General features: G+C 38.8%; 1 protein-coding gene across 2 annotated transcripts in view; it reads right to left on the reverse strand.

Annotated features, from left to right (window-relative positions):
• LOC150090732 (histone lysine acetyltransferase CREBBP-like) overlaps positions 1–13,503 on the reverse strand; it is a 362,719-nt gene that overhangs the window by 177,370 nt on the left and 171,846 nt on the right. For both annotated transcript variants that reach the window (XM_090372373.1, XM_090372367.1), the window contains exon 9: positions 458–852. In XM_090372373.1, coding sequence (XP_090228499.1) covers positions 458–852 — 395 coding nt within the window. The remainder of the gene's footprint in view (positions 1–457; positions 853–13,503) is intronic.

A 13,503-nucleotide genomic window follows, 5' to 3' on the forward strand; every position in this document is an offset into this window, starting at 1 on the left:
CAGAATTATATGAAAACAATATTAATGATGATGATAATACATGTAATGATAAATTAATGATTAATTCCCCCTACAACTTATTACATTACTATAAAATACAATCTGTGATGCATTTATACTCTATATCAATTGAGTGTACTACAACAAATGTTGTAATGCCATTTTTTTGAAAACTTTTTTTTGTTTAATGTGTAGAAAAGAAATTAGTGGCTTTTAGTAATCCTAACAATTAGGGAATAAAACTGTGCTTATAGTTTTACAGCATCAAAAATCATTCATTTTGGCTAATGATGTGCTGGCTATACATTTTTAGTTGTACAAACATGCAAATAAAAGGTTAATATTATATATACAGAAATTAAACATTAATTCCTTTAAATTTTAGAATTCTGGTGACAGAGGGACATTGATTTTATTTCATAATTTAATGTTAAAAAACAACAAATTTGTTACTTACAGACAGCTGCCTATTTTTGAGAGTATCATTAAAATTTAACTGTCCTTGCTGAGGAGATGATATAAATTGTGGTAAGGAAATGTCACTTCCTACAGCTGAAGTCACAGTATCTAAAGAACTGGATGTCATAGTTGTAGCAGCTTTAGTTGTACTATACTGTGACTGCTGAAGAGTTGCAGTTGTTGTGGGACTGGAGGTGGCTACAGATTGCGAAAATTGGTTTATATTAACAGTAACTGTTTGAGCTGAACCAGAAGAAAGGTAGGAATTCAGATTAAATAAATCAGTTCTTGAATTTGTACTTCCAGGAATGGTTATATTAGGCGGAGGAATTCGTTGCTGCGTAACTGTCATGGGCATCTGGGAATGGGTAACAGAATTTGCTGATGACACACCTGAAAGATCATTTAAGATTGTTTAGATTAAAAAAAAAACAAAGGATTTAAATAACTTTTAAATTAGTAATCATATATGGTTTTTAAAAAAAATTCTTAAAATATCTGCAGTTTAACTTGTTATTTTTAATATATATCTGAAACTAAACTGTTGGAAAAAATGTTGGCTCAATAATGAACAAAAATGAAATGAAATGCTTTACACTTATACATATAACCTACATTTTACAGACATTTCATTTCAGCACAAGGCCAGGAGCAAGGAGATTCATTTGTTGCATCATTCTATCAGTTCTACTAAGCATAGATAATCTATTCCTGTTTTTTAACATGCTGTATAATGCATCATTATTACAAATGAGAACTTCCAGAAAATAAATAATTTTAAATAAATTAATAAATAAATATAGTACAAAATTCAGCAACTTCGAGTCTAACCAGTGCTAAATTAGAGGGTGAAACTTCATTGGCAAGTAAGACACCCTATTTCTCACAGTGATATCACATTACTCTATATACAGAAAATAACTATGCTACGTATTAATTAAGAATGAACCAACCAATAACTTCCTTTTATCATTTTGCCATTTTAATACTAACCATTGTAACAAAGACACTTCTCTCCCATATACTATTCCATTATATTATTATACAGTAAATTCCCATTATATTGCTTTCACAAGGCACTATAAGAGATAAAAGCCTAAAGTGCTATAAGTGGAGAACTGTTATCAGTGAGATCCTCTTTTTGGGGGCTGTTTTTAAATATTTAGTCAATATTTGATAAGTAACACTGTTTTGTTTTTCCACTGTTTACAAGCAATAGTTTATATGTAAGTTGTAAACCTACATACTTAATGAACTTGCTATTTTTGGTATCTTTTAATTTTTTTTTTTATATGATTATTAAAAAGAATGAGAAATTTTAAAAATGTTATTATTTTAAACTAAACATTTGAGTATTATAAACATAATAAATGTAGTAGTAAAACAGACAAAAATGAAAATGAACAAAAAATGTTGGGGGAGGGAAGAGGAGAGCATACAAATGTAACAAATGGCTGGACAATAAGGTGTCTGTGGGGGTCCAGGATCTTGAATTCCACAAGATAAGTGTGACTATTCCTGGACCATGATGATGTTAATTAATATCACTCCTCTGTTCAAGATTCGGAAACAAAAAATAAAAAAATTATAAATGGTAGAGCTGGCGAGCATTAGTAGAGGCATATGATGCATGAAAGCAAGCTTATACAGCATCAGCCATATAAAACTTCCCATTTCACCAATCCATTCGCTCCAAAAGTGTGTCCACTTCTTCCTTGCATTGAAAGCTTTATACATCTCAATCAGATCACCTCACAGGTGCCTAGCCACCAGATGCAGCAATTTTCAGAAATTAAGCCTTTCTTCGTAAGAGCACCCCTTTGTTCCCCTCACAAGTCTTTTTACACTTTTCTGTACTTGTTCTAGCAACTATACATCCTTCCTGAAATGAGACTTCCATACCTGTAACACAGTACTCAAGGTGTGGCCTGACCATTGCCTTATACAAGGAAATAATCACTCCCTTGTCCCTGCCAGCAAAATTCCTGTATATCATTGACAAGATCCTATGACCTACCCTGGCAGCCTGTCTGCACTGATCAGAAAACTTCATATCTGCCTGCACAATTACCCCCAGGTCCTTTTCACTCTCTATCACTGTAGTACCACACAGTTGATACATTTCTCTGGGGTTACTTCTACCCATATACAGTACTTTGCATTTGTCAATGTTAAACTTCAGTTGCCACTTCTCAGCCCATTTGCCCAATTTTTCCAGATCCTTTTGTAGCAGCATACTGTCATTACTGTTACTAACAACCCTACCAACCTTTGTATCATCTGCAAACTTTGACATTAAGCTTGATAAATCTTCATTAATATCATTGATAAATATACAAAACAACAATGGGGCCAACACTAAACCCTGGGGGAAAACAACTAATAACATTAGTCCACGAAGACCAGTATCCACTGATTACCACTCTGTCTTCTCCCACTCAACCATCTTTTTATTCATTGTAGCAACTTGCCTTTAATGCCACACTGCTCCAATTTGTACAGTAGTCTTCCATGTGCAACAGTATCAAAAGCTTTCCAGAAATTCAAGTATATGATATCAAAATTATTTTTTGCGTCCAGTTCCTTTGTGAACACATCATAGTATCCAATCAAATTGATGAGACAAGAATTCCCCTTAACAAACCCATGCATTATCTGAATTATAACTGCAGTCTTGTCTAGATGATCCTGAAATGCTTCTTTATCCAGTGATTCCATTATTTTCCCTGGAACAGAAGTCAAACTAACAGGTCTGAAATTACTCGTGTCACCCTTTGATCCTCCTGTGTGAATTGGAGATACATTTTCAGATCTCCAGTCCGTGGGGACCACCCCTGAGTACAAGGAAGCTCTCATAATTATGGCTAAGGGTTTGCTTACTTCCTTTGTCATGTCCTTTAATATAACTGGATAGATCCCATCCACCCCCAGGTGCCTTTCTTATGTTTAACTTCAACAATTTCTCCTCCACTTTGCTCTCAGTTATTACAAAATCATTTAAATCCCAGTTAAAGTTGGATAAACATCTGGCCTTCTCCTCCTTGAATTCTCATTAATTTGGCAGCTAACTGATAATGATCCTCTAAAGTCAAACCATTGATATCAATGGACCAATCTGATTCATTCCCATCTTTTTATAATTTATGTAAGTAAAGAATTCTTTGCTGTTTTTCTTTACATTCTTTGCCAAAGATTTCTCATAATCTGCCTTCAACTGCCTAACCTCCTTTGTGACTTGATTACAGACTAGCTTATACCTACCATAGTCTTCTGTGTCACCTGATAATTTATATGCATCCCATGCATTTTTCTTCTCTGCCACGAGTCTCATTCATTGGGCATTTGAGCCCGTCACCACCAAATACAGAGGATGCGGAAAGGTCAGAGAATGACCACTGCATATTCCCGGAGCAATATGGTCTTAGTTGCTAATGCTCCTAAAAACCAAATAACAAACAAACAAACGAGTCTCATTAGTTCATCTGACATCCATTTGGGCCCAAACCTAGAACAGTATTTCTTAGTTGGAACTAAAAGCCTAGTTGCTTCCAAGACTACCTCTTTGAATGCTTCTCATTTAGAATTTCTGTTGGTAACATCATCAGTTTGATACACTGTATACAATTTAAAAAATCTCTGAGGCCACTGCAGTCACCTTTACAATAACAAAAATCTTTCCCTTTACACTGATGGTAGTTAAATATTTAAGTAAATCCTACATCAGTACACTGTGTTCAATGCCACCTAGTGGCTCCTTTATCTGGAAATTCCTAATGCATGAATAATCACTGCTAATAATCAGATCAAGAGTGTTTCTCTATCTGATTGCCTCTCTAACATGTTGCTGTAGAAAACAATCATTCAATAAATCCCAAAAGCCTTGCTAGTGTGTGAGTGACCAACCCACAAGTTCCAGTCAATATCTAGGAAGTTAAAATCTCCCATTATAAGACACTTTGATTTACTAGCACACTCTATTTCTCTATATAATTGCTCACTGTACTCATCAGTCATTAGGCCTATAACATACTCCTACCCTAATTTTTGCTTTCCCAGTGTCATACCACACTGACTCAACATTGCTCTGTCCATATATGTCAACTGGATACACTTCCTTAGATTGTATGTTTCCTAACTAACAGCATAATCCTTCCTCGCTTCCTATCCTGATTATCCTTTCTGTTCACATTATACTCCCCAAATTCCAATTCTGCATTCCTTATATCTGTGTGACACCATGTCTCTGATATCCCAACAATATCCACCACTGATGTCTTGACCGGCACTTCAAATTCATCAAATTTATTTACTATACTCCTAGCGTTTGTGTATATGCAAGCATACACGCACCTGTTCTTACTCTTAGTTACTCTAACACAACCCATGTATTTACTTGTTTCATTACTCCCAGCAGTTCCTGAAATCCCCAGCAACGTGCTTTCGGGGCTGCTGCTCATTCCAATAGAACCATTGCAAGAATCACTTCCACCTCTGCCTGCGGCTACTGTTAATCTATTAGTCTGTGAATTCCCCACAAGCTAGCAGTTTTCTGACCCACCTAACATGCCTCAATAGCATCAGCAAATTTTCTTGCACCTTTTCTATTTAAGTGTATCCCCATCCCTGTAGAAGCAATCTCTCCTGTTAACAAGCACAGACCACGCTGAGAAAAATTCCACCCCACGAGCCTTGCACAATCTCTCCAGGGCCAAATCGATTGACAAGGCTCTCATCATATATTCCCTCGTATCGTGTCTGGGCAGGATTGCAAACATTTTTTTCAACATTGACCTGTACTTGTTAAGTAAATCCATAGATCTTCTACACTTAATGTCATTAGTGCAAACATGTACAATGATATCACCTTTTGTGCGCTTAAAAAAAGATGATATCTGCTTTACAATGTCATCAACTTTTGCCCCTGGCAGACATACCACGGTGCTATTCCACCTATCCTTTTTGCACAATATATTTCCCACATCCCTGACAATTGAGTCAACAAAAATAACTAGCTCCTGCGGGACTAGTGCATTCGGCCATGAAGATTGCCGCACTGTTGCCTGGTGTACAAGAGTGAGCTCTGGAGTTGAGTTGGGCAGCCAAGAGCTTGATGGGTCCCCATTTTAATTCCTTCAAAGGCATCTATCTACCTGACTCTTCAAACTCTAATACACCCTCACCAGAATGCTGAGTTGCCGCCTTAATTGCTTCACATTCTCTGCACCTAGCACACACAAAGATGTCCTCCATGGCTAGATCATGTCCTGTTCCAGAAAGTTCTACAAAAATCTCAAATTTTTTCACATTTTTTTTAGACTGTGATGCATTGGAGAATCACCCCCTTTGGTTCTCCCCCCCCAGCACTTCTGCTACTTTGTGCATGATTTATGTTTAAATACAAATTAATTAACAATAAAAATTAATAAGATTTATAATTTTAATTGATTAATTGACAATAAACTAACAGATTCCTAATACAGTGCTACATATTATGCTATCAAGTCCAAGATATACATTACGCTATTCCGTATCGATCTAATATACTAAATAATGGCGGAAAGTTTCGAATGGTACAAGTTTAACGAATACTAAGTAATAACCGACAAAATCTCTATCTAAATTCAAAATAAACTAAGTATCGTAACTAGGAATATAAAGCCACTTCTAGAAAATAAGTTAACATACCAATTAAGTCAATAAAATGGCAAAAATTTAAGAAAAACTTCTCTTTTAGCTAGAGCCCTGCCTACATTAAAGTTCATAACAATTGTAAAACCACCGCCAATCAGTCCCAACTCAATTTTGAACAGGCTAAGGACAGAAATCTTGCTTCATTCCCACATGGTAGTCGAATATTCTGGTCTCTTGTCAAAGCTATTGCTATAACTTCTGTCCATCAATACTCCCGGCTCTGTTAAAACCTGAAGGTTCTAATTCCTGTATTGATAATCATGATAAACCACCTCCTGTCATATACAATACACTCCATTCAATGTCTCCCATGATTTTCCAACAGAAGGATGTTAGAAGAATTCAAAACAACTTGGATGCCAGAGAAGCTCAAGGTCCTGATAGCATTTCTAGCTTGTTCTCAAAACCTATGCTTCTGAGCTTGCTACTGTTCTGTGTTGCCTGTTAACACTTATTCCACTGGTGCTTTTCCATTTGCTTGGATTTAGACTACAGAATACACTATCTACCATCACTATTCAGAAAGAGAGAGCAAGAGAGCACTTGGATACCCATTTGGAAAAAAAAAAACAGTTCATATTCAGCCAGTTCCTAAAAAAGAATGACAAATCCCTTTTTCCAATTATCATTCCATTGCACTTACCTCCACTCTTTCCAAAGTAATGAAAAAAATCCGTCAACTGCCAACTCTCTAACCTTCCATCTAATCAATGATCACCAATGTGGATCCATTGGTGATATACACCGATGAGCCAAAACATTGCACCCTTTCTATTTAAGTGGAATACACTTAAACAGAAAGGGTGCAAGAATATTTGCTGATGCTATCGAGGCAGTGTTAGGTGGGTCGGAAAACTGCTAGCTTGGGGGGAGACAAAGACCAATAGATTGACAGTAGCCACTGGCAGAGGTGAAAGAGATTCTTGCACTGCTTCTATTAGAATGAGCAGAAGCCTGAAAAACAAGATGCATGATATTTCAGAGACTGCTGGGAGCCATTGCGGTACAAGTAAACACATGGGTTGTGTTAGGGTAGCTAAGAATAGAAACAGGTGCAGGTATACTTGCGTGTACACCAATGCTAGGAGTTTAGTAAATAAATTTGATGAATTTGAGGTATTGCTCAAAACATCAAAGGCAGATACTGTTGGGATATCAGAGACGTGGTGTCACACAGATATAAGGGATGCAGAACTGGAATTTGGGGAGTACAACGTCTACAGAAAGGATAGACAGGATAGGAAGGTGGGAGGGGTTATGCTATTAGTTAAGAAACACATAAAAACCAAGGAAGTGAAGCCAGTCGACATCGCTGGACAGTGCAGTGTTGAGTCAGTTTGGTGTGACATAAGCATTGGGAGATCAAAATTGAGAGTAGGAGTGTGCTATAGGCCTAATGACTCTGATGAGTATAATAAGAAACTGCACAGGGAAATAGAGTGGGCCAGTAAATCAGAGAGTCTTATAATGGGAGATTTTAATTTCCCAGATATTGACTGGAATTTGGGGGCTGGTCATTCACACACTAGCAGGGCTTTTGTGGATTTATTGGATGATTGTTTTCTACATCAGCATGTTCGGGAGGCAACTAGAGGGAGTAATACTCTTGATTTGATTATCAGCAGTGATTCTTCATGCATTAAGAATCTGCAGATAAATGAACCACTAGGTGGCAGCGATCACAGTGTGCTGAAGTGGGATTTACTTAAAGAGGTAACTACCATTAGTGGTAAAGGGAAGGGATATTGCTTCCGTAAAGGCGACTACGATGGACTGAGACAGCATTTAAATTCTATACATTGGGACCAACTGATGATGTTACCAACAGCAAATTCAAAATGGGAAGCATTCAAAGAATTAATCTTGGAAGCTACTAGGCTTCACATACCAACTAAGAAATACTGTTCAAGGTTTAGGTCAAAATGGATGTCAGATGAACTAATGAGGCATATGGCAGAGAAGAAAAATGCATGGGATACTTACAAATTAACACATGACACAGAAGCCTATGATAGATACAAGTTGATATGCAACCAAGTTACAAAGGAGGTTAGGCAGGTGAAGGTAGATTACGAGAAATCCTTGGCAAGGGATGCAAAGAAAAACAGCAAAGAGTTCTTTACTTATGTAAACTCTAGAAGGAAGGGGATGAATCAGATTGGTCCACTTGATATTGATGGGTCAACTGTTGATGACCCTGCTCAGGTAGCTAACGAACTAAATGAATATTTTGCATCGACATTCACACATGAGGAGTTATTCAGCGAGGGGAATGCCAGAGGTGTATTCAACTCTAGCAGTAAGCTACAGAATCTTGAAATAACTGGGGGTAAAGTGGAGGAGAAACAGTTGAAGATAAACACAAGAAAGGCACCTGGGGTGGATGGGATCTATCCAGTTATATTAAAGGAGGCAGCAAAGGAAGTAAGCAAATCCTTAGCCATAATTATGAGGGTACCATCATCAATGATATTGATGATGGTACCCATAGACTGGAAATGTGCAAATGTGACCCCAATTCACAAAGGAGGATCAAAGGCTGACACAAGTAATTATAGACCTGTGAGCTTAACTTCTGTTCCAGGAAAATTAATGGAGGCACTGGTTAAAGAAGCACTGCAGGATCATTTAGACAAGACTTCAGTTATAGCTCGGACACAGCATGGTTTTGTTAAGGGGAAGTCTTGCCTGACCAATTTGATTGGATATTATGATGCAGTCACAAAAGAACTGGATGCAGGGAATAGCTTTGATATTATATACAAAGTACTTGGATCTTAGAAAGGCTTTTGATACTGTTGCACATGGAAGACTGCTACACAAATTGGAGCAGTGTGACATTGGAGGCAAATTGCTGCTATGGATAAAGGGGTGGTTGAGGGGGAGAAGACAGAGAGTGGTAATCAATGGACACTGCTCATCGTGGACTAATGCTATTAGTGGAGTCCCTCAGGGCTCAGTGTTGGGTCCATTATTGTTTTCTGTATTTATAAATGATATTGATGATGGTATATCAAGCTTAATGTCCAAGTTTGCAGACGATACAAAGGTTGGCAGGGTTGTCAAGGACACTACTGACACTATGCTGCTGCAACAGGATCTGGAAAGGTTGAGCAGATGGGCTGAGAGGTGGCAAATGAAGTTTAACATTGACAAATGTAAAGTACTACACATGGGAAACAGCAACCCCAGAGCAACGTATCAACTCTGTGGTACTACACTGACAGTGGTAGAGAATGAAAGGGACTTGGGGGTGGTTGTGCAGGCAGATATGAAGTTCTCTGAGCAGTGCAGACGGGCTGCAAGAGTAGCTCATGGAGTATTGTCAATGATATACAGGAATTTTTCCAGCAGGGATAAGGAGGTGATTATTCCCTTGTATAAGGCAATGGTCAGGCCACACCTAGAGTACTGTATACAGGTCTGGAGGCCTCATTTCAAGAAGGATGTAGAGCTGCTGGAACGAGTACAGAGAAGGGCAACAATATTAGTGAATGGAACAAAGGGGTGCTTTTACGAAGAAAGGCTTAAGTTTTGCAAATTACAGTGTCTGGAGACTAGGCACCAGCAAGGTGATCTGATAGAGGTGTATAAAGCCTTGAATGGTTTGAGCATGCTCAATGCTGATGGGATTCTTCCTCTAGCTCAGAATAATCACCTGAGAGGGCATAAATTCAAATTGAGGGAAGACAGATGTAGGATAGAAGTGCGGAAATTTGCCTTTAGTCAGCGGGTGGTTGGTTGGTGGAACAGACTTCCATCCCTTGTCGTGGAGGTTGATAGCCTAAATAAGTTTAAGGCTCAGCTGGACAGGTATTTTGAACGAACAGAGGGGTGAAGTGGAAGTGGGTTTTTTTTTTTTTTTTTTTGGCTGATGCTGCATAAGCTTGCTTTCTTGCATCAAATGCCTCTACTAATGCTAACATTATGACCAGCCAGGAGTTATGCGAATCAAAGCAACTGCAGGTGAACTACGGTGTGCGCACAGGTTAGGGTTGTTATTTTTGTTATTTGGTTTTCAGGAGCATTAGCAACTAAGGCCATATTGCTCTGGAATATGCGGTGGTCATTCCCTGACCTTTCCGCATCCTCCGTATTTGGTGGTGACGGGCTCGAACCCCGGTCTAATCAAGAAGCGTGTGCTATGCACTGCTGCTCCTTCCCACCTGGCTACGGAGGCGCCTACACAGGTTAGGACATGGTATAAACAACAACTAACACTGAGCTCCGTTAATCAGTGTTACTCTTGTTCTTCAGATGGGAAAAGCAGTGGAACCTAAGCGAGTTTGACAAAGGCCAAATTGTAATGGCCAGATGACTGGATCAGAGCATATCCGAAACGACAGTTGGTGGGGTACTCATGTTCAGTCGTGATTAGTACCTACCGAAAGGGGTTGAAAGAGGGAAAACACACAAACTGCCGGCAGGGTGTTGGACAACCACGGCTCATCAATACTCAAGGTGAGCGAAGGGTTCTCCTAGATGGTACATGGTAACAGAAGGGTGACTGTGGCACAACTGGCCAGTAATTGGAATGCTGGTGACTGGAATAATGTGCCACAACACACAGTACATCGAACCCTGCTGAAAATGGGGCTACACAGCCACAGGCCGCTCCGAGTGCCCATGCTAACCATGGATCACCGGCGACAGTGCCTACAATGGGCACACGGGCATAGAAACTGGACCTTGAGTGATTGGAAGAAGGTTGTCTGGTCCGATGAATCATTTTCCTGTTGCACCATGTGGACGGCCGGGTATGCATGTGTCATTTACCTGGGGAAGTGATGGCATACCTGGATGCACCGTGAGACGAAAACAAGCCGGTGGTGTCATGTTTTGGGTGATGTTCTGCTGGGATACCCTGGGTCCAGTCATCCATGTGCCGGGCACTCTGACATCTACCACCTCCCTAAAAATCATTGCTGACCAGATACACCCTTTCATGGCAACAGTCTTCCCCTCTGGTGGTGCAGTCTTGCAGCAGGTTAATGGGCCATGCCACACCGCCCAGATTGTTTGAGACTGGCTCACAGAACATGAGGAAGACTTCCAGGTATTGCCCTGGCCTCCAAATTCCACAGACATCAATCCCATTGAGCATCTGTGGTTTGTCTTGGAACAGCAACTCCGATCTGCGGCGTCTCAACCACGGACCTTACAGGAGATAAAGGATCTGCTGGTTACATGTTGGTACCAGATACCACAAGACACGTTTAGAAATCTTGTAGCGTCCATGCCTCGCCGGGTACATGCTGTTTTGGCTGCATGTGGAGGATCAACATCATATTAGGTAGGTGGTCATAATGTTTTGGTTCATTGGTGTAGCTGCTTATGTTACTCACCTTTGAACAAATTCAAGCAGCTGGAGTTAACCTGCATAAGGCTTTTGATGATGCTAAATTAGCTTCTATCTTATGAACTGCTGTTTTTTTTTTTTTTTTTTTTTTTCAAATGGGTATCCAAGTGCTCTCTCTCTCTCTCTCTGAATAGTGATGGTAGATAGTGTATTCTGTAGTCTAAATTCTCCATAAATGCTGATGTTCCCTGAGGTTCAGTTCTTTCTCCTAGTGACTGGGAATCCTATCCATAGTTTTTTGCTGATGGTAGCACATTACATTACATTTTCCAGTTTGAGAAATCTTGTTCAGCACAAACAGCCTTAACTTCTCAAATATTCACTGATAATTCATTAAATACTGACTTCTAGGTAATTCTCTAATGGGGTAAAGAAAACTTAGTAACTTAGTTACCTACAATCCTTCTAAAACTTGGTCCTGTCTCATTTCTTGCAAAAAAAAAAAAAAAAAAAATAAATAAATAAATAAATATATATATATATATATATATATATATATATATATACAGTGGATTCCGGTTATCTGGGCCACCGGTTAATCGGGGCAGCCATTTATTTGGGACAAATCTTAAAAACCAGAACCTAATCGAGAAAATAGCCAGGGTTTACTTCACTTAATTGGGACAAAATGCCATTTAATTGGGACAGGAGACCGCAGCACTGGAGATTACCCTACAATTGTGACCTCCAGAAATCCGATCGAACTACCGTACCACATAGTTCGGTCAGATTTCTGGAGGTCACAACCATAAAAAAAAATTAGCAGTCACCTGTTTATTGGGCTTTTCTTTTAGTGCAATCTATCATAAACGGATAGTAAACTCTATCTTATTGAATTTGTGATAATACTGACAGCTGAAATTCTGTGGATTATTATTGTGAAATGTGTTTACACTTCCATGGAATCTTCAACATATAAAAAATATAATTTTCAGAATCTTCTCTTCATTCCTATTTTTAAAGCTTTGTAACTTGTTACTCCGTTCCCACTTTCGCATATTGTGTTACTTGCAATTTGTGTGTGCGTGTTTTTTGTTATTGATTGCTTATCTTTTTACTGTTTTAAATTTTAACCCCCACCCATTTACAAATGTCAGTGAACAGAAATGTCAACTAATTTAGTTAGTATGTACATATTACAGTACGTATTAATTATTCCAATTATCACGTATATTCTTCCAAATTTCACGTATCATTTAATTTTTTAATTGGTAAGGTAATAAAGGGTAAATTTGTGCTTAATATATCTTTACTTTTATAGCCTGTGGATAATATTCCTCCTATTTTTGCTAATTAGACTCATTGTTTAATTGAATTAAAATTCAATTCACAAACGTGATCATAATGACCGGCGCTTACTGCACATTGTGTAGTGAACGGTACTTTACTATGGTGAGTTCGGCGTAATGTGATTTTTGATTGTACAGTGAACTAATTGTGGGGGGGGGGGGTTACATTGTATTTTTAACTATTTAAGTAAAACTTCAGATAATTGGGGCAGCCACTTAATCGGGCCAAAATGCACTAGTCCCGATGTGTCCCAAATAACCGGAATCGACTGTACATATATACAGGGTGTCTCAAAAATATTGGTACAAAAGTTTAGGGGAGGTAGGTAACATCTAAAGGAATATGAATCGCATAAGAACCCATAACCGGAAACGTCACCGTAAGTCGGTACAAGGCACTGTTCATCAGTTCATAAGACATGTACCGGACCACCGTTTGTTTGTGAGTGTGCATCAAAATTTGTGCGATTATGGGTCATTTACAGGTAACAGGAGTAGTGCAGACCACGTTCACCGCGAACTCTCTCCATGGAAGAAAGTGTGTTGAATGCCGTCCAGAATAATTCTACTACCAGCACACATGCCGTTGCCTCTGCCTTAGGAGTGTCTCGTTGCAGTGTACAGCGTGTTTGGCACGACGATTCCTTACACCCGTTTCATCTCCAAAGGATTCAGTTACTGCTCCCCCAAGATCATCCTGCACGT

This window comes from Mastigoproctus giganteus, chromosome 1, assembly GCF_048544385.1.
Source record: "Mastigoproctus giganteus isolate SK-2022 chromosome 1, ASM4854438v1, whole genome shotgun sequence".
NCBI lineage: Eukaryota > Metazoa > Arthropoda > Arachnida > Uropygi > Thelyphonidae > Mastigoproctus > Mastigoproctus giganteus.